Consider the following 25,474-nt stretch of genomic DNA (forward strand, 5'->3'; position numbering starts at 1 on the left):
TTCAGCTATACTGATGATAATGACCCTGGTGCTAAGTTTCTTTATTGAGCTTTGCTGTGGCAAATGCAGAGAGAGGAAGAGCAGGTGATGGAGCTACAGTGGAAATGAAGTTTTTACACTTTTATTCTAACAAATCCTCTTTTGAATTTAATTGGCTTTACTTGTGTTCCCATGTAAAATTTAACCTAAATATATAAAGACTCCTGATTTTAACTTAATGAAGATTGCTCTCAGAATAATGAGTGGACCTCACTGTGTGCTCTTTGGTGGATTTCAGTGAATTCTCCAGAGTTGAGTGCATCCAGCTCTGGCCACTCAAAGAACCCAAGAGGAACTGAGATGGCATCAAGTGGTATTGCAGTTGCAAGATGAAGGGAAAAAAGTGCATCTAATTTTATAATGGCCTGAGTGAGATGAAATTTCTACCTTGAAATCCTAGAGGATCCACCTCATTTTCAGGAATTTGAGGGCCTCTGGACAGTAAACGCTCATTAGAATGGCAGTGGAAAATAGGAAATACTTGGTCCTGTTACATTCAATTTCAGGAGAGGTCTCTGTTCACAGATGTGAGCACAGGAATCTACTCTGCCACTATTGTGTATGTTGCTGGTAAGTTGGTATAGAGCTCTGAGTCTTAGTTTCTTCCTATGCCCAGCAAGGTTGAGTTCTTGGTAAACCCTATATAGCAATGGGGATAATAATATGGTGCAATTATTATCATAATTAATATTATTTTACTACTGCAGAGCACCATGCTAGGCATTTGAAGACAGGTAAATGAGCCTGGCCCTCCAGGGCAGCTCCATATTTGATGTAAAAGCATCAATAGAGATCTCTGAGCCATTTTATTCTAAGCTGGCCTATGTTTCATATCATCACTTTTCTGTCACTCAAGACTTACTAGAACTATTATTTGTGCTTATAAATAAATGTTCCTGAGCTTGCTAGCTGGCCTGGGGTGACCTGTCCAAATTAATCACATGGAGTTGTTCACAGATGAGATGGTATGAGTCTGCCTGTCCCACTGCAGTCTTCTGAGTGACACTCTGTCAGTTTCACCAAACCAGAAGATTATTACTGACCCGTCTCAGAGCTTGTTGTACATATCCAGGTTGCCAGTGACATTGGGCAACCTTTCCTAAGTCACCCCCTTCCAACTCTGATGGTTTATGGTAGACAAGATAAGTAACTACAAAATTAGCCAATTAAAATGTCCAGAGGTTAAGTGGGGACCAGCACTGCCACTTTGCTATGTACAGCTCTTAGAAAGAAAGGCTTTCCTACACAGCACGCTGTGCTGCCTTCATGGTGTCCCAGCAGGAAAGGCTCGTTTTCATTTTAACCAAGGTGATAGTTCAAGCAGAAACTTGAGGACTGCATAGAATGTGACTAATCCACAATCAGAGATCCCTGACATGAGCAAAGTATGACACCCCAAGTATCCAGAACCAGGGTTGGATTCCCAGTCCAGTTGTCCTTGTTTTTGCCCAGAGAAATGGACAATACATGCAAGGTCATGACCCAGACTCGAAGCAACACTTACTGCAAGGGGGGTTGCCGACTCATGGTATGATCTTCTAAGCATTCAGAACGGCTCAGCAACAACAAAAGTTGAAGACCCGTCCTCAAGCTGAGGTTACTCTGAAAAAGGACGGAGTGGAGAGGGCATTCAAAACTCATCTTCAACTTGAAAAGAAAAATAATGAGAATATTCATGGTGATTATAAAGAGAAATAATGATTACCTTTGATTCCTAGAGAAAGTTAATTTAAAATGCATCCAAGCTCCATTGTACTGGCAAAAAATAAAGAAATAAAAAAAAAAAAACTGCAAAGTTGAGATAGGTCTTTAGTAAGAGGAAATACAAGTCATTGTCTCTTAACTGTTGGGAAAATGCTCATTTAGAATAGCTGGGAGAAGAAGGATTGCAGAAATGAACTGACCTTGGTTTAGATCACAAACTTTTAAAATGTAAATGATACCTGAGGACTAAAAGACAAAATTTGCCCTGAGTAGCTGGCTCTAAGAAAATGAACTAAAAAAATCAGAAAACAGCCAAATAGATGGTTCATAATTTTTTAATCAAATTAGAATCAAAAGCATTTGAAGTTACGTGCTTAGCATCCATCTTCATGGAAACTTTCAAGTTCATGTGTGCTTTGAAAGAAAAATTGTACAGACATCTGTAGTCCATAAAAGAAAATAGATAGGCATGAAACTTGTTTCACATACAGGTTCAGCACAGCAAAAGATACTAAATACATAAATGTGGGGTAACCTTGATGTCTCTTTTACGTGTTGTACAACATTTTTTTTTTTTTTTTGTACACAAGTGCAATGCACTTTGAAATCTGTGACATCAGAGAAAACCACTGATCTTTTCAAGGTTTGTGACTTTGGACATGATCTGGAAGAATCCAGTTTCACCTTGAGGTCAGAGAGTGTGTATTTTATTAAAAATAATTATTAACTCATAAATATTAACTGGGTACCTACTAGGTTTTAAGTAAGGTTGCCAGCCTGGGATTTGCCAGGCTTTTATATTAAAATCTCATAGAAAAAAGGAAACTTAATCACTTTACCTAATGGTAGTTGCTTAATTCTGAGTCTGCCATCAGATCTGAACTCCCTGAGGACCCTATCCACTTGTGACCCTTGTCTCTAGTCAGTTCAGGGCTGGCTCACAGGAGAAGTGTTCAACAACATATGTTTGATTGATCCAACTTAGGACTATTGTTAAGGTTTATATATCTTAACCACATAGTGCAGGGCAGTGTTGAATTTTAAAACCTATAGTTTTCATGAGTTTGGGGCATGAAATGTACATTTCTCAATTTGGGTTTTTTTTTTTTTTTTTTTTGGTCCCAGGTTTTGAATCTGAGTGCTTAACCACTGAGTCCCATCCCCAGTCCATTTTGCAACAGGGTCTCACTGAGTTACTTAGGGCCTCACTAAGTTGCCCAGGCTGGCCTCATACTTGGGATCCTCTGCCTGAGTCTTCCAAGCACTGGGATTATAGGTGTGTGTCACTGTGCCCAGCTGATGTGTGCTTTTCTTTTCTGCTAAGAACTAGTAGGAGAATTAGCTGCTTGTGCTCATAGTCCATTCTTTACTTAGAACCCAGAGTTGCAGAACACAGATGACAGGTATTAATTGGTTTGGGAAGGTGTGATGAGAGAGCACACCTGATGATGAGAGAGCACACCTAATGAGAGTAATGCAGGTATTTCACAGAGATACCAAAGAGATTCATGGCTGTTTTTATTTCTGAGGAGATTCAATGTCAGATCATTTCTATTCTTTGCAGTCCTTTACTTAAGAGTGTGTCAAAGTGGATTTTAAATTAAGGTGGTATTGAGTTAGAATCATGTTGAATGTTAAAGAGGGACGTTGTGATATGATCCCAAAACTTGCCTGGCAGGATTCCATAAATCTTACAAGTGCTAAATAATCCCATCATATTAACAACAAGAAACAAGGAATAAAACTTTTATAATGCCATTTCATAAATTAGTGAGATGTCAGTGATAATCATGGAAACAAAATCTTGTAAAAATCATGAGTCAGGATTTCTCTGTCCCACTTAAACTCTTTTAAAGTTTTTTAACTCCAAACCTTTTTTTGTGGTGTGAAACTGGAACTCCTGAAAAACAATCTGTTCTTGCCTTATGATAATGCCACAGTAATCATTTTTTTCTTTCTTAATTGGATTTTAAAATAAATGTCTTTAGATGGATAATTCCTCGTAGACCTGTAATGTTTATGAATGTTTAGATGATAGATGGAGGCAGTATGGATTTTGTGGATGCCGGCTCATAATGTTTATCACAGGAGGGTGCTTTTAAGGAGAGGCGTCATATGGAATACAGTTCCTAACATCGTTTGTCCTGTTTAGATTTGCTATATGTAGTATTTCAGCAGTGTGGCTGAAACAGGGTTGAATAGCACAGTAGTAGAAACTCCCCTCTTAAATCTATAGTTTACTGTATTTCATCTTCTCAAAAACCATCACATAGAAATGGATCTACCATACAACACATGGCGCCATCTCTCCCTGGTCCCCCAAGCGGATCCGTCTCGTTATTGACCCTGTGTGGTGAATCACCCTCTACTTGAATAAATGTAACTTAGACAGTCTTCCATTCTCGTATGATGTTTATTATGAATCTGTAAAGCCAGCTGTAAATTGATCAAAAATGAGACCAAACAGTATTTGCATTCAGAATACCATTAGAAAAACAAATATGGAAGAAACAGAATGATGAACTGGCAAAAATTCCTTGGTAGAGATCATATTATTTTCTTTCACTTGTGATGGGACTTCCCTGCTTAGTCTTTCTGAATCTCTCTAATCAGAATCTTTGAAGCAAGACAATCCTAGTGAACAGGTTGAGTATATTCCTAAACATCATGCTCTAAAAGCATTTTTTAACTGAAACAGACTTGAAAATATTTTCATCTTATTCCCTTTAAGCCAAAAAGCATCAATTTACAATGAAACTAAAGAGAATTTTTTAATGGATTGAGATTAAATCATTTTTTTCTCACCCAGAGAAAATTTCTTCTCATTTATTCTCAGGAAGTCTCGTGTAAAAGGACTATTAAAACGATGAGCTGCAGTGTTTTGACAAGCACTTGTACTGCAAAAACTTGAAATCTCACTGGAATACAGTTACATATTCACTGTAGAGAAGAATGCCCTATTTAAAATCTAGGACAGATCATGTTGATACGGAAAAAGGAAATAACTATGTGAACAATACATCTGAAATTAAAGACGGAGTTGTTGGCATCCATCTGAAATCAACAGGAAATGTAATTACTCTTTGAAAGTACTCTTGTCCTATCTTAGAGTGCTAAATGGATTTTTTAAAAAAGAGCAAAATGTTATTTGTATTCAGAATATCATTACAAAAACAAAGATGGGAACAAACAGAGCAATGATCTGATAACAAGTCCCATGATAGCGACATGGGGAAAGAAAGCCAGTCCACGTTATTAAGCAGTATTGTTCCCTCCCATGACGTGGCTCCTGGCTTACTCTCTCCCAGGACCTCTCTAGAGATGGAGGTGGGTCTTTGTTTTTAAACAAGCACAAGAGGAAGTTTAGAGGAACTCAGAAGGGATCCTTTTATTCATAGTTACCACCTCATTTTAATAACTGGACTCCAGGGTGTTGACTGTTCATTTTTCCAGTCTGCAGGGCCCTGACTCCAGCCGGGCGAGGATGCTTGCCAAGCCAAGGGTTGTTTTCCATTGTTTAGGCTGGGATCAGGAAATGATAATAATGCTACTAATGCTATTGTTTGAGAGCATACATTTGTCAGTGAGATCCTAAATGGGGAATCAATGGACATTCTGAGGTCATTTGATTCACGTGGCCAGTTCACCGATCACACAGGTTGTCATTTCTCCAAGTTCTCAGTTTGAATACATTTGGTACATATGTTGGTAATCTCTGGGTTCGACTACTATTAAAATTCATCTTTAGACCCATGTAGTTTGTTGGACCCCTCTCTGGCTTCTAAGAGATGATTGCAATGAGTTAAGTTTCTCAGAGGCAGAACATTGAGCTACGAATTATCAAGCCCAGCCAGTCAGTCTTTCTTTATTATGTCTTTGCTGCAAAAAGGAACCAAGGCAGCCTTAGGCTGGTAGGGATCAGCCATTTGTGTTGTTTCAATGCATACAATTCTGGGACCATGTATGTTACTTTGAATATATTTAATAACAATAAACCAGAACAAACATTTATCTCCCTAGGTTTGTAAATGTCTCCCTTCTTTCCCTGTAAGCATTCTACATTGCCAGAATGTGAAAACATGCATTTCAAAATGATTTCTCACCACTGGATAAAGTAAAACATGTAGTGGAGTGACCAGCACCCGTTCTCTGCAATTACAGGCTCGTTGCTTAGGAGAGACAAATGTGCACACACTCGTAAACATATTCTTCAGAACATATACCAGGCACGTGACCAATGGCGGCTACTGGCACACAGCTTATTGATACCATCTTTTCAAATGCATATTCTTCCTATAGGTAGACTTATAGATTGTCATGCACAGTTCTCATGGAAACATGTCTAATTTGCGGTGTAGACAAGAACACATATACAAATAAAAATTAGATTGTTTTCTTACCTTTTGGAAAGCAGTCAAAAGCTATACTGTTGGTGGAATAGTGTACCAAGTGACAGACTTTTGTACACTCTTTCTTACTGGTGGGATACAGTCTACAGGAAAAGTAAATATATAGGTATATATAAAATAAATATGCACAGAGATTTTCTTTCCATTATTATTATTAGTTTTCTTTCTGCAGAAGAGGCTGCGATAGAGACCACAGATATCATGTCCCCTCTTTGAGGGGGTTTGGTAGCCTTTTGTAGACCAGTCTGCCACAATTCAGGTACCTCTGAACATGGGAGTATTGGTGCCTCTGGGGTTTACTTTCTTGGGTTGGACCAGCTGAGGGAACCAGCTTCCAAATAACTCATCTATCTGCTCTGAGCATCGTTTGCTTCCTCTGGCCATGCCTCTTGTCTCAGCCTAGCCGGTCACACTGACCATCTGCAATGCTAGTCTAGAGAGATGAAACAAGTAGCGTAATGTCGAGAATGCTAAGATTCCAAACACATGAAGAAGCCAAAACAAAGCAAAGCACTGTGACAAATGAACACAGCACTGGAGTGTGTTCCAGAAGTTTCGAGGCATCGTGGCTTGCGTAGAGTTGGGTACCCACATCCATTTTCCAGCAGCAGAAGAGGTTTCGTGTGTGTGTGTGTGTGTGTGTGTGTTTGTGTGTGCTCAAATGCCTCCTCCTAGCCACACTTCTACTCTTTGGTGTAATTGCTTTCTTCAAGAGAAACTCAAGATTTTCAGTTACGTGTTCTCCTTATGGTAAATAGAGAATTGGTAGTGAAAGAAAAGCAGTATCAGAATATAGACTCATCTTTAAATTATTTTATATTTGAAATCAAATATAAAATATTTGATTCTTGAAATGGCCTCTACAATATGTTCATCTGCTTAATACCATCTTTTATCTAGTATCTGTTCAGCCTCTGTTTCAAGGTCATTTATCAGACCTATATCTCTACTTCCAGGATGGGGTTGTGTCCCGAGCTGTCCACCTGCCTTCCATGTCCAGGTTTTTGAAGGCAATCCACAGGCAACTTACGTAGTTGAGGTATTTCCCTGTGCTTTGAGGGGACACTGGCTTAGAAAATGGATGGTGTCTTACTTAGGTCAAAAGTAGTTTGAGGCCTCTCATTGTTATGTACTGTGATCCTTTACCAAGGAAAGCACAAGACCAGAGGAGAACTCTGAGTACCTTCTGGTTATGACCAGGACAGGTGAAGGAGGAAGAAGACTTCATCCACCCGTCCCTATACAGCCATGCTATCTCTTAGTGACATTATCCATCCAACTTGGAAAGGATCCTTGGGGCCATCAGTGAAAGACAGACCAAGCACAACCATGTCCTTCTATTTATTTGGCATCATTATGTTCACCATGAACTCACATATGGTAGGTAAATCAGTAGTAGAGAGTACAGGGAAAGATGCCAAAATCAGGAAACAAATGACTAAAGTTCCCTTCTTGGAAAGGAATGTTGAAGAGGGACCACGTTAGATAAATCTGAAAATATCCAAATCAGTTTAGGCTCTACTGAACCCCTCATTACAGAAATCTTACTTGTATAAATAAAAATTAAATAAGTAGCCAAGCTACACCCTCCTACCCTCTGAGCTTGCTATTTGTTATTTGAATGGAGAGACTTGTAGCCGGTGGCCCTGGTTTGAATATGTACTGTTAGTGCAAAGATAACAACATTAAATTATATTTTTGTTTCATACCCCAAACTGTTTTTTATTAGAGCATTATATAAGTATACATAGTAGTTCAGTTCATTTTGACAAAGTTATACGTGCATGGAATTTGATTTCAATCTCCATTCTTTGAAGCCAGGGGATTTTTGACTGAAGAAGCAACTTGAGGGAAAACTAACTCCTTGACGAATAATAGACCATCCTAGGGCAGTTTAGGTGACTGCCCACATGAAGCCGACAAGCAGGTTCAGGGCTGTGTAGACATGTAGTAGCTGTGTGGACTGGATGGGTGGCGGGAAGCGTGCATGCAGCAGGTGGCAACTGCAGCGATGGAGCAGGGCTGTTCAGAATGCAGACACTCAAGGTTGAAGTACACTGCGACTGAGTGCTTAGAGCAACAGTGAGCAAGAGAGGGTATTTCTGTTCTGTTATTTACTTTATAGCTCATGTAAACTCAACTTTCTTCTCAGATACCTTCTCTCAGAAAAGAGAATACAGAATTTTCCAACTGAAGATTTTTTCAAGTGCATGGTCTCTATTTTTGCTATTAAAAACCAGCAAATAATTTCTTTGTCTCCATTACCAAAGTTTAGATATTAGAGAAAAAATGAGCTATATATATTTTTAATATCTTTATTTTTATTTATTTTATTATTATTTATTTTTATGTGGTGCTGAGGGTTGAACCCAGGGACTCATACGTGCAAGGCAAGCGCTCTACCACTGAGCTACACTCCCAGCACGAGCTATATTTTTTATTGAACAATATTATGATAACGCTTCCTAGCATCAAAGCAGTATCACCTATTTATATTAATTGAATCATTCACTACTACTCTTTATGCACTTTTATTTGTACATTTTTGCATTGTTAGAGACTTTCCAGTGAATTGCCATCTAGGATAATTACTTGTGTTCCATACTGGTTGCTCCTTTTGGAATCATTTTAAATAACTTTTTCTTATCCATCTTGGGTGCATTTCAAATTTTTATTAATTTTTTGATTCCTTTAGATTGGATCTGTCCCAGGTCAGCATCGTAGCTGAAGTTAAGGGAGTTTTCTCCATTAAAGACTCAGACTGAGTGTCCTAGAATGAAATCCTTGCAAGATTAGATACACTAGTTTCTAGAGCTGAGTCCTCCAATACAGCAGCCACAGCCATGGGTGTCTATTTAAACTTGAATAATTGAAAACAAAGTAAAATATGAAATGTGTTAGGTGAGTAGTGTATTTCAAGGGCTCTAGGCACCTGTGTTAATGCTGACTGAATTGGATACAAAGGTTCTATCTAGTACATTAATGCCACTATAGCACGTGCCACTGGACAGCCTTAGTGAAACTAAGATCTTTGAGTTTCTCTTGGGGACTTTAGAGGGTTGGATCATCAGAAACTCCAATGTTTGGAGGTACATGAATCTCCTCCTATGGTTCAGAAACATCTAGTCCAAGTTATTATGGTGTTTAAGGGTCATAATGTGAAAAGTACTGAAAGAATCTTAAGATATTTTTCAGACTGGTGGTGAGTCAAAGGTTCTACTTGATTTGCTTTTTCTTTTGGAATGTTGATGTTGGCTCAGTGTAGACACCAGAACAGCATTAAAAAAAAGAAGAAGAAGAAAGAAAGAAAGAAAAAATAAAACTTTATCAAGGAAAGACAACCAATGAATTCCCAAATGGAATAATTGTTGTGATTGAAATAGATAATGGAATATTTGAATTTCTGAGTAAGATGAGGCCTCTACCTTGGCAGCCTTATTTGAGTTCAGTTTACTCCTGTCTGTAGACAATACAACAAGTAATAATTTGTTTCAAAGCACATTTAACTTAAGCATCTCCCACCAAACATCATTATTATCATAACCACATAACCAGTCAACTGCAGTGTACTTTTAAGCAAAACATTTTGCCTCTTCAGGAATGGAAGAAATTGGCATTTAGTTGATATACCATTTGCTAGATGCATAATATTTTTTATCATCTACTTACATATTATTCCATTTTATATGTAAAGATATTTAATTTTAGAAAAGCACAGTGAGTCTCAGAGCCTTGTGACTGTGGAGAGGAGGAACCTGGCTTTGAACTCGGGTATGTCCACACCCAAAAGGCTCTTCCTACAACACAGGGAGTGCGACCATCAATTTTTCTTCTTCTGAGTTGCTCTTAAGAGATACAACAGAACCTACACACTTGGTCTGTTGGTCCCCTATCAGGGAAATTATTTTCCTGTCTCTTGCCTTGTTCCAGATTCTACTCTACTGAGAAGTCAAAGTGAAGCCCAAATGTTGGTTCTAACCTTGCTACTCTCTGTCTACTTACTTTCAAAGTGTTGTACCACTTTTGTTTCACTATTTAGAAGTGGAGACTGGACAAGACTTGGGTCTTTGTACGGTACCCAGTTGGCCTCTTGAATTTTCTGCTGGGCAGTAAGCGTTTTGCCACAGTTAGGTCTATCTTAAACCCGGGGAATATCATAAACACTGGAATCTTTCATCCTATATGGAAGGGGTCAAAATATTCTAGGAAATCAAGTCCTAGAACTGAAAGTTTTAACGTAAAATTCACTCGGTACCAGCATAACTAAAGGCTGCTGGAATATTGCAGATATGACACACAGTATCTCAAATCTCACATTTCTTCCTTTATTCTAGCCCTAAGGTTTTGTTTTTAAGAGAACAAATCTGTTGTGCAAGGGTGTGGGACATATTTTCCCCACATAGTGATGCCATTTTTACATGGTGGTGGTCTGGGCCTATGTACTTCAATGAGAGTTAGACAATTTTATCCAATATTTTATGGGTTTTTTTTTTTTTTGTCTCTGGGAGACTTGCTTAGTAAAGAATAACTAAGTTTCGTCATATGCATGTACCAGTGGAGAGGAGTCAGGTTTCCTAAGATCTTAATCTAATTTTATTTCTTCTGCTACAATCCATTAGGTATAGACATTTGCCTAACAGGAAGTCGTTTCCACCAGCAGGAAGGATGCAAGGTGCCACAATCTGAGAGGTGTATTTATGTCAGTTGTAACTAAGGACACCACGCAAGGGAAAGAGGAGGCTTTGTACTTTTGAAGCAGAACTTCTAAAGGCTTTTTGTCAATGGGGAGTAGAAAGGAAATGGTGGCAGGAATGAGTCAAACTCAGAAGAGCAAGAATTAGCATTCACCAGGGCAGCACACACCACATTTTCTAGGGCCTCCTGATGCAGGATGGGAAGATGAAAGAAAGGAGTTACTTACTGTTTGGGTCTACGTTTTCACAGAGTTCTGTCTTTGCCTCACCGTTGGGTCTGTCACTGGGTTTGTGTGACAGCCGAGATGACATGGTGGCTGCTGTGACTACCGCCTTGAAGCTTCGCTTCCGTTTCTGGACATTGAGTTCAGGGTGGAAAATGATGATGTACACTTTCGGCATGTATAGCATTCCCAGCGCCACGGACGCACTTAGGTTCATGGAGATTGTAAGCGTGGTAGTTTGTATGTAGAGCTAGGAGACACAACACACAAGGCACTATTACAAATAAAATGACCGCAGAGGGGGTCTGCATACTTGAAGTGATATCAAGGGTAACTAGGCCTAGGAGGGAAAACATAGTAACCCTCTAGGGCCTTACAAAGAAGGAAGACAGAATGACTGAACATTTATTGCAGGGTTAATGTATATTAACTGATTGGACATCATTGGGTAAGTACAGAAGTGAACTTGCCTTGAAGAAGTCTTCTATGTGGAAGTTCAGAGTTAAAGTAATTTTTTTTTCAGAATGGCAGGTATTTTATAAAGACATGAAGACCATAGAAATTTCTAATCTGGAGTAAGGAGTGGCTATTGTTAATTTCACCTGTGCAGAAATTGCAGAAATTCTGGGACCTCATTTGAAAAATGTTTGTTAATAAATGCCCTTTTTTTGGTATCATTTTAATAATACTGCACCTTCAGCATCCCTCCCTACAAAGTACTGAGTAAAGTTTTCCTGGAAAGTAAGACCTTCTTGCTTAAGTCTGTGTCACAAAAGACTAAGGTCATGGGACCAAGACATACTGATCCTGGCTTGTGCACTCTACATTGTCCAATTGCTAATAGAATGAAGAAAACTCATTCTACCATTGTGTTATCTGTAGTTTGGATGGTGCCCTGTGCTTGTCCTTGTCTCCTTTTGCTTCCTCAAGAAATCAGTGGATCTACCACTCATGTGGTGCCTGATGTGTGAAGTCATTGTCTTGGCTATACGTTTGAAGAAGGTTAGCTGAAGGATGGTCCAGTATGTTTACAGTGTGCCCTACCATGACCTAGGACCCCTCATGTGATGATCAGGTGTGTGCTTTGCATGTTTCTAAATGCTAGGCTAAATTCAAGCATCACCTCTTAAAGTTGGTGGAAAGAAGAGTTCCATGACAATGGATTTGCCTGTGGTGTCCCACAGCTAGGCTGACTGCCATATTGACATAAATTTCTATTCTTATTGGAGTCTACATGGTCCCAGTTGGTATGTATTGGACTATTTTTTCAGACAAAATTTTCATCGTTCTCCACCTCTCTGTCCCCTCTACTGACAACTCTACCTTTCCAAGGCTCTATCCCCGGGGGCTGTCTTGCAGACCTTGAATGCATTGTGCTCATTCAGCCAGGAAATCTTTGTATATGCCTTTTTAGAAATTCTTCTTTTCCTCTGTGTGGAATGTTTTCTCCATCCTAAGTTGCCCTCACCCACAGCTTCAAATCAAGGCCGACTTGATTACTTACACACTCTCAAAGGACTATTGTCTTTCCATCCTTGGTCTCAGTTTGTAGTTACATATACTCTCTACCATGATTATTTGACTAACCATCTCTTCAACTAGGCCTTAGGGTCCAGGAAGATAGAGTCTTTCTCTGGAGTGCATTGCTTATATCTGTGTGGCAGGCAAATATTAGATTCTTGATAAATAGGATAGATGGTTTCATTTGTTTGACACCTTTGTCCTTCCTATACCTTGGTGGTCAAACAGCCTTTCTTTAAATAACAGGAATTTCCATCAGCACTACTAACTGCCTGGACATCTCTGGTGTTAATTCTTCAAATTGAGGCCCCTGTAAAAAAAAAAAATCAAGAGAGACTTTGCCTTCTCATCTGAAAGGAATGAAGTTTTTTCACAAATGAGAATTTGAATTTGTATGTCTCTGAACAGTGAAAAGGATCTGCCAGCTGCTGACTCTATAATACATAATGAATATAAAACAGAAAGACAAAACAATGTTGAATTAATGATCCTTTGGGTTTTTAATTAGACCATTTTTTTTTTTTTTGTAGCTCATCTTTTCCTACTGGAATATCTTTAGATTTTGAATGTCATTCCATACTGCTAGCCTGCACTGTTCAAAAAAGGCTCCTCATGGGCACAGAGCTCTATGGATCTAGACCATGGTGCCGGCTTTCTTCATGGTCACAGGTTATCATTGTACTCATGAGGGTGTTGCAGTCCAAGAGAGCACGGGATATAAGCAAATCTGTGGTAACTTAGGTTTTGTTTACATTTCTCTGCTTATGAGCAAATTCTGCAGTTGAAATTATTCACTAATTTCTCTTAAGAAAGACCAATTATTAATTTAAAACTCCAGAACTATAATTTTTATGAAATGTAACTGAATTCTTTTAAATGATATTATTGGGGCTTTGAGATAAACACACATACGTATATATACATATATATTAAATTGTGCAGTCTCTGGTAACACTTGAGAAATATATAGAAACAAAGATAAATGTCACAGGCCACATTCTTATCCCTGTTCCCAGCCCACAGGTTCTCCTTATACAGCAGGAAGGAGGAGAATAAGGAGTCTATAGAGACAGTCCTGCTGAATTCAGTTAACTTTTACTAGTCCTGTAACATTTATCCTCAGCTTTCATGTCTGTAAAATGAGAATACTAGTATCTCACAATGTTCACATATTTTTTTTGTGTGTGGTTCTTAGGTTTGAACCCAGTGCCTCACACATGCAAGGCAAGTACAAGCTACAACCCTGGCCCGCCTATATCCTTTTTTAAACAAAGTCTCTAGGCATCACCTTTGCTTATCTGTCTTGCTCAATACATCAGCTAAAGTTTTTCCCATCTTCTAGGTCAGGCCTGCCCCTTTTCCCAAGTTGTAGCTCAAAAAACACTCACCTTCCTCTGCTTAGAGCATGGTCAGTGGTGGCATATGCTTTCAGAGTGCAAAGTTCTCCAATGGGATTTACATGTTAGAAAGTAATTTGAGCATCACAGAAAGTTCATGCTACAACTGTGTGATTTTTTTCAAGAAACCATATGCAAACAGTAGGCTTCATCTCTCTTTGTCAGTACACAAGACCCACACTTGCCCATGTTCCAAAAGAGTCACTGACAACCAGCAGTTCTTTTGGAATCAACTTCCTTGTGCAAATGATAGGCCATTTTTTAAGGTATTGAGTGCAATAGTAAGTATTTATATTCATGTCCCTAGCACAATTTTCCCTATCAATACTCAGTCTTTTGTGACATAAATTTGCATGGCATGGTGAGTGTTATAGGATATGGGTGTCAAGTTATAGCACAACTGACTACATGATAAGCACCATGTCAGTATTAAATTCTGGTTAATGAAAAAGTTATACACTTGAAAGAAGTATGAAGTCTGATAAACATCTTTAACATTTACTATTATTTCAAGAAAAGCCATCATTCACAGTTCATTGTAGTGGTAGTTTTCCTATTGCTTGTGCTGCAACTCTATTTCCTCATTACCAGAGTGAAGATAATAATGCCAATGGGTTCTAAAAAGGTGACCACCATAAAAAATACAGGACAGTGCCCAGCATATTAGCAACCACTCAATAAAGGATGTTAGTATCATTTATTGGCTGTAACAAAAAAATACGTTATATCAACACTGTTCTTTTTTCATAGTCTTAATACATCTTGAAATGGTTGTCTTTCTTACAGAATCCACTGAATAACGGCATGTGTTAGGGAGGAAAATCTCATTAAGTTTGTTGTATTTTGTTGTTGGAAAGTATTCTCAAACTCCTATTTCATCTGCCATTGACTATTTCATGAGAAATAACCAATTTTGTATGTTCCCAGGTGACAGTTGAGAATTGGGACAAGAAAGCTTTAATGGAGTCTTTAGGTTGGATGGGAGAAGTTTCATGATTCTCACAATACCCCAGAGTCTGTGTAATAAAAATGAAAAATGTGCCTGATGTGACAGTAGAGAGGAAGGGTGTGTTGTTATCTGAATTTGAAATATTGATGTGACTAAACCAAAATGAATGTTCCTGTACCAAAGACCAGTACTTGCTAACTTTTCCACCTGTAACCCCTGCTTTTTAACTGAAGTGGCCATGGCTGGGAAGGGACAGAATGTTTGCAGTCAGGATTCCCAGAGGTCACCATACTGAGGGATTTTTTTGTGGGTAAGAAATAATAGGAAGATCCAGTATGTTAATGGAGGAAACACTGCTTCCCCCCATTCTCTGGGGGTCAAGGAATTTGTATCTTCTATTAGGATAGTTTAAAGGGTTTTTAGTTTGTTTGTTTTGTTTTTTGATTAGAATTGATTTTTGAGTCTTGGCCTTAGACTACTGGTGGGTGATTTGGGGCAAGTTACTTCAGGTCTAGTTAATGAGTGAGTCAAAATTCAAACCAGATTGTTACCAGAGTGCCGGATATAAAATCTTCCTCTTTCTACCTCTACCATGGAGACTTTCCTAGTGATTTGAAGATAAAAGGAGATCATGTGTGCAAAGTAGTCAGCATAGTATATGGCATATGGTGGTGGTTAGGAATTCCAAGTGTCATTATAGTCTGCAGAAATGCTTCATGCTGTTCTATTTAGACCTCCAATCTTTAAATAGATGTTAGACAGATAGATAATGTAGTTACAGAAATGCACACCACACAGCAAATAGTCTGGGGTAGGTATCTGATCATTGAATCATAAACAACAGAGAAAACTAGATGATTACTGAACAAGACCTAGTTTTACGTGTTTTGTATTTGTCATTGAATGGCTGCAGGCAGACACGGTACTAAGTCTATATGCAATTGCATTATTTATTTGACGTAAGGCAAGTGTTCCAGGTGAATACAAATCAGTTTCTGGAGCATGAGATAAGTGATTTTGTTCATGCTCGAAATCAGCTACATCTCAGAAGTTTGCTCTGCTGACCGGAAACCTGATGCTGTGTCTTTTCCAACATAGTGTCACCAGAGGGATGCTGTCATTGCAATTGAGCACATCCTTGGGAAGGCTTAGTGTTGCCCTCCCCATGTTACTTGGATAAGCAGCAGGCTGTCTTGATGGCCAAGTCTTGCAGAAAAGCCACTTCTGATTCCATGCACAGCCCCCACCCCCACACATACTGATTGAGAGAATTTCTGACCCCTTATCCTTGATGTCAAAAATATTTTCCCCTTCCAGTTGTCAAGGAGGAGCTCTGACAATATTGGCCAGATAAAAGAACACTGTTGGCTCTGTTGCATGATCTAAAAGGTTATTTACCACTCCTGCTGGTTTGAGAGCTGAAAATTTGTTAGGGCTTTTGCTTGCAGTGATTTTTCCATACAATGGCAAAGCACTTTACCCATAGTAAGCCTGGAGAGAGAGACTTGTGCCAGATTCCATCAGCTCCCTTTAAATCTCCAGCCATGTTCATCCAGACTGAACCTGAAAGTCTTTTTGCAGGAGATTATATCTGATTCCATATTGAGATGTGAAAATTCTGGTTTGTAACCTCACTGGGGACCATCTTGGGTATGAAAGAAAGATATTCTGTGGGTTTTTTTTTTTTCTTTTCAAAACCAGTGGGTTTAAGAAAATGAAATCTGAGCTTACATTATTCAGCTTCTAAGGACACAACAAATTATTCCATTTTTATAACTGAAAAGCTGTTAAACCTTGCCAACCTTGATCCTCGTTATTGTTAAGGTAAACATAATCAAATGACAATAGCTGAATGATGGGTTAAAACAAAAGCCCTTAGTATTTTAGGCATATTCCATGTGCTTTAAATTAAACTTGTTCAGTGTTTATTACAACTAGCCCCAGGAGTGTTACTGACTAGAAAACAATGTTAGGTTCTCATAAAAGCAAAGTGTGCAAAGCAAAGCCAATGACAAGAGCTTTGGGATGGACTTGGGCAGTGTAGATCATCAGGATCACCCCCCTGCCCTTGACTGCTTATCGGTTCTGGGTGTGATTTTTGTGTGCCTTCCTCTGTTCTTCTTGTGCCGTTGCTCCCATTTGACCACTGAGTGCTCATAGCTTCCTTCTTGCCTTTCCTTCCCTGTGTGCATCTTTACTTCCCTGCATGTGTAAAACTGCCTGGGTTGTGATGTGAGGCAGGGCCCCTAGCTGCTGCCTGCGCTGTGTGGCAGCCAGTAGTTAATATGCTACGTGGTGTCCCTGGCTGATGGGTAAAGCAGTGGGGTAGATGAAATCTAGCTCTGCTGAATTGCCTACCTAAGGGTGAGTCTGTGTGCTCCAAATCCGTCAGTAAGGTCCTCAGCTATGTGTAGGAGCTGATGCCCCAAAGGTGCAAATAAATAAGACTGCCCTAGTCATTCAGTTTATGCCTCTATATAGAACAGTGAGGACTCTCAGATGGGGCACAGAATGGACATCCATCCTAATGAGAGGGATACCATGAGAAGGAGTGAGCCCTAGCCACACAGAAGTGGCTGCATGATCTGGGTTTGATCTTGCCTTCCACAGCCTCAGTGAGCTTGCAAGAATGTCCTGAGGAGAAAGTTTATCACCTTTTGTATGGATCACCTCCTATCCAACCCATAGAATGGTAAGGAGGTGCCTCTCTGCTAATATTTATCTTCTTGGGAAATGTCAGCTCCATCTCCTGTTTGCTTCAGTTGGAACTTTTAAGGGTTGTTTTTTCATATGTGGGCTTCCATCATATTTTGTACTTCATGTTCAGTCTTTTTTGCAGTTGACTAAGATTATTTGAATAATACTTTAGACTGTTCCGTTCTCTCCCTGCTGCCCCCATCCTGGTCTTAAATATATATTCATCCAGTTAATAACCCTATAGCACAAATAACAGTGGCTTTCACGTTCAAGTTTTAGTTGTTGTTCTCCTCCTCCTACATCCTAGTGCTTGGATATTATATGAGAATTCCAGCTAGCTTCGCTACATCCGTTGTTGTCTCCCTTTAAGCAGTTTTTCAGAGGGCCACCACAGCAATCTTTATAGAAACTTCAAATCAGATCAGGTTGTGGGATCTCTCCCCAGACTCCACATAGCATCTGATTTGGCTACACTGCCGGCTTCCTAACTAGTGTCTCTGAAATACGGTGCATATGGCGTTCTTGGGTGCCCTGCATTCATTCCTAACAAAGGTATTTAATGCATGCAGTTCTCTATGCCTAGAATTTTATTTTTTGCATGAATTCTTCATTAACTTCATCTTTCAAGTTCAACCTCCATGCCCTAATATCCTTCTACTAAATTGATTTTTTTTTCCTGTGATGTTCTCTCTGATAGCCTATAAGAGAGTAATTTTCAGATAGTCATGGAATCATTGATCTCAACTCCCCTGTTTCTTAATGGCAGACATACACCTACCTATCAATAAGAACAATTTCCAAAAGTATTTCTGAATGAACAAGGATAATGATTTTTAAAAAAAAATTGCAAAGGAAGGTATACATACAAATATCCTAATGAAAAAAACTGAACTATTTCTGGGATATCAATGTTTTAGGGGTACATTTTGGTTCCTAAAGTGCACACACTCAGAATATATTAATTCAAAAATTCTGTTTTCAAAGAGTGTATGTGACCCATTAAGGAATATAGTCATCCCTGGCAAAGCTTAGATGAAAGTGGAAGTTTTGTGACTCTAATGGTCACTCATTCTGCTACACTGATATTCACTTTCAACTAAAAAGCCTATTTAATAAGAGTAGATTATAGACTTGTTTAATTTTTCATTCTCTGAGGCTTTAATTGCCAGTGCTTAGGAAAACAAACAGTTCTAAGTAGTTCTAAGGGAACAGACAACACATTTATGTGTTTATATTTTTACGTTCATTTTCCCCACTAAGAAATGTGAGCAAACATTTTTTGCCTGAAGTTGAAACTTGGTCGGATTTCCTTGCCAAATCCAGATTCTTGTCACGGCAATTCAGGATTTCTGTCTTTCTCTCCGACTGTCTGCACTCTTACATCCAGGCCCACATCACAAATGATCAAAAGATGAGCAATGAGGAAAAAAAAAAAAAAAGAATGAAGGAAAGTGAATTTTACAATGTACTAAAATATTAATCTATTAAAATGGATTTCTATTAAATGTAAAGAAAAAAGTAAATAATGCACAGATGGAATGTACAAACCATCTGCAGATGAGTAGGTAATGGTGTCTGATGGTTCTGTTTGCTTGCACATGATTATGATATGCAACAGAGGAAGAGCAGAACACAGAAACTGGACAGACAGGGAGGGTGAAAGCTATGTCAAGTTGACATTGGTGACCCAGGATCTTTATTATTTTCTTGGTTGTGGTGGGACAAGACTTTTCTCCCCTCCATTTACTTTATCGTGTGTGTGTGTGTGTGTAGTGGAATAAAAACAGAGGCCTTTGAGCAGTTCCAAAGCAGAGTGTATGCGTAGTAATGCATAAAGACTTGTGCTGACAGGAGCCCCAGTGTTGCACCAGAAGGTTCTGGTATATTTTTTTAAAAAATTTGTTTTAATTAGTTACACATGACAGTACAATGACCTTGACATATCATACATTTGAATCAGATGGGAAATAATATCTCATTTTTCTGAGTATACAGGTTGCAGAATCATTGGTCATCCATTCACATTTGTACACACAGTAATAATCCTTCTTATCTACCCAAACCCTCCCCTCCCTTCTCTCTATCTAATTTAGAGTAATGCTATTCTTTTTTTTCCCTCACATCTTCTTACATGTATTTTGTGTAACAGGATCTCTTTCCACCTTCCATGCATTTCTCTTTCTCCCTCACTTTCCCCCCAATGTACAGGTAATCTTCTTCCCATGTTCTTCCTCTCTTCCCCATTTTGAGTCTCACCTCCCTTATATCAGAGAAGACACTTGGCATTTGTTTTTTTGGGATTGGCTAACTTCACTTAGCATAATCTGCTCTAATGCCATCCATTTCCCTGCAAATGCCATGATCATATTATTTTTTTTATTGCTGAGTAATACTCCATTGTGTATATATGCCACATTTTTTTTATCCATTCATCCATTGAAGGGCATCTAGGTTGGTTCCACAATCTAGCTATTGTGAATTGTGCTGCTGTAAACATTGATGTGGCTGTGTCCCTGTAGTATGCTGTTTTTCGGTCTTTTAGTCCAAGAAAAGGAATAGCTGGATCAAATGGTGGTTCCATTTACAGCTTTCCAAGGTTCTGGTATCTTTACAGATACATATAATGGATCTGTATAATGAAATACCCATGCCAGAGAATAGGGAGAAAGATCTGACACCCTGAAAACGCAAACCGAAGGGTTAGAGATAAGGAAAAAAATGGGATTTATTCCCCAGGGATAACAAGGGAGGCACTCTTGGGATGACCTTAAATTGGAAAGAACAAACAAAAACATGAGTCAAGGATTTGAAGGAATTAGTTGACCAAGGGGAGGTGACTCATCTTGGACTAGAAATGTATCAGTAAGCATGTTTTACAAAGTTTGGCGGGTTAGTTGTATAGGGTGTTGTTGCTCCTTCTACTATTAAGCAGTAGCAAAGACCTCATATCTATTAGATAGGCTGGGGGATGGTTTTCCTTTGCCACCTGAGTTTGTAATCCCCCAGGCTGACAGAGACATGTTAATCACTGGACTGTTCTAAGGTTGAGTTTTTGTTACTTAATTGTTGTGGGAATTAGGAAACATTTATTTCTAAAGTGTTGTATACTCATAGATTGACTTGTCTAGACTAGGAACCTCAGAATGTCTCCTTCCTTTCTCAAGCCAATATTTGTTTCCTTTTTGATTAAAATCTATGGTCTCCATATGTTGTGAAGTATCCCACAAAATCTCCTGTGTTGATCCCAAAATATTCAGGGATGAAATGACTAGATTTTGAAAGTCATAAACTGATCAAGCAGATTAATTCACTTAATGAGTTAATCATTTAAATGGACTAGACTGGTTGCTAACTTGAAGCAGGTAGGTTATACCTAGAAGAAGTAGGTCACTGGGGGTACCCTGGTGCCTGTATTGCTCTCACTGTGTGCTTCTTGGCTACAAAGAGGTGAGCAACTTTACTCTGCCCTTCCCCGCCTCTCTCCCATGCATGATGTTTTCCCTCACTGGGGGCTCAGAGCAGTGGAGTTTAGCCAACCATGGACTGAATGTGTAAAACTATGAACCCAAAATAAATTTTTCCTCCTTCAAGTTGTTTTTGTTAGGTTTTCATCTAAAAACCTAACATACTATATATATCATGCCTCAAATTTAGGAAAGGTATGTTATCTTTTGAAACAGCATACCAATGGTGTTTAAATTTGTTAAGCAATTATATACCAGTTATCTGAATAGCATTATAAACAACTATTCATTCTAAAATTATTTAGTACTGTAAAGACACACCAGCAGCAATGTGTTGTGGGTATTGAGCTGCATCATCCAGAGGGATTCTACCTTTCTTCAGGACTGAGAGGTTTGATCCTGCAGATGCTGTGAAAGTATCAGCTGGTAGCTCTCTGCTGACCCTCTTTGAGAATTGTGTTGGGTGCAGACTCATCTTGTCTAAGATGATATTCCCTTTCCATGGCACACTGCCAGCAATCACTGGAAAATGCTAGAACAAATATATAATGATCCAGTTTTTTGCTCCAGGTGGGGACAGCGCCAGAACTCCCCAGAGGGTAGCAGTTTGCTAACCCGAGATCATGGATTTTTCTCTTGTCTAGAAATTTTGTGGTTTTAGATTTCATGTCCAGATTTACAATCAATTTTATATTGGTGTGGTAGAGACGTGTGGATCTGCATTTATTTTTTGAAAGTGTATATGATTTCAGCACCATGTATTCACATGAACTGAGTGGAATTACCATTTCCCTAGACATTCATCCTTTCTTTGAGAACATCTGAATGCCTTTTAGTAAATATATATAATAAACGTTGTAAGGGATTTCTTTCAGCAGAGTTTCGTAGTTTTCCATATATAAGCCTATTGTAAGACTCTTGGGAAGCTCCCATGCAAAACTTCAGGTTAAAATAGTCGTCAGGAGCACTTCATGGGTGGTACTGTTGTTACCTTGTGTACCCATTCGGGGGACACACAGTGCCAGGCTGGCCTGCTGCTAGCAATGCTCAGTTTGCAAAGTAAAAGCGCAAGGCTTGTTTACTTAATGTGATTTTTCTAGTCTCTCTGTAAGTAGAACTTCAGTTTTCTCTAGAGGTAAGAAGAAAGCAGAGGTCACTGTCCCCTCATTCCCCTGAAGTGACTGGGAGACATCTGCCTGGTCCCAGTACCTAGCCCAGGTGACTGTAGTCTTGGTATCAGGGCTTCCTGTGGAGGGAACCTGAGATGAGCTCCCAACGGATTAAAGTGAGGAAAACAAAGTCCTCACCCTTCTTCTAATTCTCTCTATGTTGACAATCTACATTCTGGGCCTCTGTCAGTGAGCTCTTATCACCATGGAGCCAGATAGGTTTGGATAAATTTTATAGGTTTATAAGCTAAGAAGCAATCTGTTTTATAGGTACTGAATCAACATTAAACAAAAACAGGTGTTTCACTTATACAATGGTGCGTACTACCTGTGAAAAGATGGAGCTTCCAATAGGTGATTGCTTTCTTTCCTTATAGGGCGTATTTTATTCACTGTGTAAAGAATCTTTATCTATTGAGAGTTTACCATGTGTCAGTCTTGGTGCTGTAGGGTTCTACATATGTGGTCACTTTAAAACAGTGTGCAAGCACAAAATATGTCTTGAAATGGTCATGGTGCCCATGCCTTAATTAAATGGATACCTAGTTTGGTTAGTTTGGCATGTCACATTGTGGTGAAGCATATTTCTGTAAAATAACGTCATTTATCTTGCATCTGGGAGGTATTATAGGATGTGTGCTTGTTTTGTTTTGCAAAAAAGTATGCCACTTTTACTTATTATAGTTACCAAGCTGCCTTTGATGGAGGAATAGGATGGAAGGAATATTTCTTTGTATCCCTGAAAACCCAAGTATACAGATGTGTACTGCAAATAATAGAGAAATAGCAATACTCATTTGTGCTCCTGGGGAAGAGGGCCAAGATTCAGCCAGCTGCAGCTACTGTGCACCTCACTGGTCTCGAACCAAGGCAAGGAGAAAGAAAGAGGAGCAAATCAGACCAAGGAGTATTCAATTATTGAGTTGAGGTACAGGAATTACTTTCCCCCTTTGAAAGTTGGCTTTGAAGAAATCTTAAAGACTTAAGTTTTGCCAAAAAATGCAGTTGATAGCAAATACTGTCAACCTTGCATTCATGTGAAATGTGTTTACCTTCCAAAAACTTTTATGCCTTGTTTTCATTAAAAAAACATAGTAAGAGTAAAGTTGACATGCATGTCCAACTAAAATATGAATGAGAAGAGCTCAAAGACTCAAACCAAAATGATTTATAGTAAATATTTGATGATGTAATAATCTTTGTTTTCCATTCTGTTGTCTATACTACAGAAAAAAATATGGATGTTCCTAGGATGTATTGGTATTTACAGAATCATTCTTCTCCCCCTGCCAAAAAGAAAAAAAAAATTGTCTTAAATAAACTACTGTATTTTTGCTAGATAATTGCCACCATATTAATGTATACTTAATGACTATTCCTTGCATACTAATCCTCTGTCAAATGCAGTGTAGTAATTAATAGTGGATACTTTTTTGAAAAAATTTCACATAATGGTCATATCCCACATTTTTGCAAAGCAAAACAACAACAAAAAAAAAACCCAAAACCTTTCCCTAAAATCTGAAATGATTATGCGGAGAAGTATAGTATATGATATTTTCCACTGAGGGCATTATTTACTAGCTGTGTATCAAGCTCCATGTAAGAATTGATGGGGTGAATCTCACATCTCTGCTGAGGGGAACTCTTGCTGCAGCTGGCTTTCATTAAGTGTCACACAGTGAATGAGTTGTCAAGATAGGATGAAGCAAGCTAAAATGATTGCCAATTGTTATTTAGCCAAAAGGCTACTGAATAATGACAGTGGAACCAGTCTTCACTTTGCCCAAATAATAGTATTTAAGCTTCACACTTTTTCTCTCCTCAACTTCTTACAATATATTCTCTACTCAAAAGGTATATGGGGGCTGGGGCTGTAGCTTAGTGGCAGAGCACTTGCTTCCTATGTGTGAGGCAGTGGGTTTGATCCTCAGCACCATATTAAAAAAAAAAAAAAGGCATGCTGATTACCTACAACCACAAAACAGATATACGGTAAGCACTTAACACTGTATTCTCCAATTTCATTAGAAAATTATTGAACTTGGCTCATAAAATTCACTGTGAGGTCCAGCAAGGCTTGATATATTATATTCTACATTCATTTGGATTTTAGAATGTGGTTTATGTAGTTGTTTACTAATATAAGTAATAATAATGGTCATGTTGTACTTATTAGCAACGGTGAATGGGAATTCTCTTTCCAGCTCCATTGGTAGGAGATGATGCCCATTTTATGTGTGCTCATCCTTCAGTTGATAAGTCCCAGTTATTTCATCTGTTTTTCCACAACCTCTTCTTGACGTTTCTTTTCCCCCAAATGCTATTTACTTTTCGAATGACATTTCTGAAATCGGTAGTTCTTTCATGCAGAGGCATCAAGTAGCTTGACACAGAAGTAAGTGAATGCTTATGTTCACAGATGGAGTTTAACCTCTGTGCTTGGTTTTATGTTTGCCACCCCATGCTTTGTACATGTCATTTTGTATATTCTAAACAATATACATTTAATAACATGCACATGTGTCCATACCCCAAATAATAATTTCAAAACAGAGCTTTTCATTTAAGGATGGGATAAAAACTGCATCTAAAGTGAACACAAGGGACCCACCAAATGTTAAGACTTCAGGTTGCTATCATAGGTTAAGGAGAGTAGGTGCCATTTACTTGCTGTTTTAATCCTGTGGGGGAAACATGATGATTGTCAGATGATGGATTTTGAAAAACAAAGATTCTTTATATAGCTTGTAAGATCTTACACATGGTTTCCTTATAAAGAAACCATGAAAATGGATGCATTTATTTTTGATTTTTTCCACAAGTCCAGAATTTCTGAAGAGGGCAGTGATGAGCAGATTTCTATTCAGGGTGAGAAAGTTGTCTCTGCAGTTAGAAGCCATATGGTACTTTGGGTAAAACACAAGTTCATTCATGATATTTTTGTTAAAAAAATTTTAGTGTCTAACTAGGCCACTCCTAGGTCCCACCAAATGGTATCCATTAAGGATGGCCAATATAGTGGATTCAATTGTGTCTCTCTCAAAACATGTGTATCCTGAATCTTTGTTTAAATAAGGGGGTCTTTGCCATTGTAATTAGTCCTTCTATTTTTAATCAACATTTCTGGGAATGATTTTGTACCTTGGAGAAGATGTGAGTATCTTGAAGGTTGTTCCTATATATCAACATAGAGGCGGCTGCACT

General features: G+C 38.6%; 1 protein-coding gene across 2 annotated transcripts in view; it reads right to left on the bottom strand.

Moving 5' to 3' along the window:
- Positions 1-25,474, bottom strand: part of Grm7 (glutamate metabotropic receptor 7) — a 797,874-nt gene that overhangs the window by 44,072 nt on the left and 728,328 nt on the right. The window contains exons 9-10 of one of the 2 annotated variants that reach the window (XM_046425529.2): positions 11,074-11,320; positions 6,144-6,235 (exon numbers count right to left, since the gene is read on the bottom strand). In XM_046425529.2, coding sequence (XP_046281485.1) covers positions 6,165-6,235; positions 11,074-11,320 — 318 coding nt within the window. In that variant the 3' untranslated portion in view covers positions 6,144-6,164. The remainder of the gene's footprint in view (positions 1-6,143; positions 6,236-11,073; positions 11,321-25,474) is intronic. The other variant, XM_058572990.1, reaches the window with a different exon arrangement.

The sequence above is a fragment of the Marmota monax genome, unplaced genomic scaffold, assembly GCF_021218885.2.
Source record: "Marmota monax isolate L192 unplaced genomic scaffold, Marmota_monax_Labrador192_F-V1.1 WCK01_AAM20220418_F8-fsc00028, whole genome shotgun sequence".
Classification (NCBI taxonomy): Eukaryota; Metazoa; Chordata; class Mammalia; order Rodentia; family Sciuridae; genus Marmota; species Marmota monax.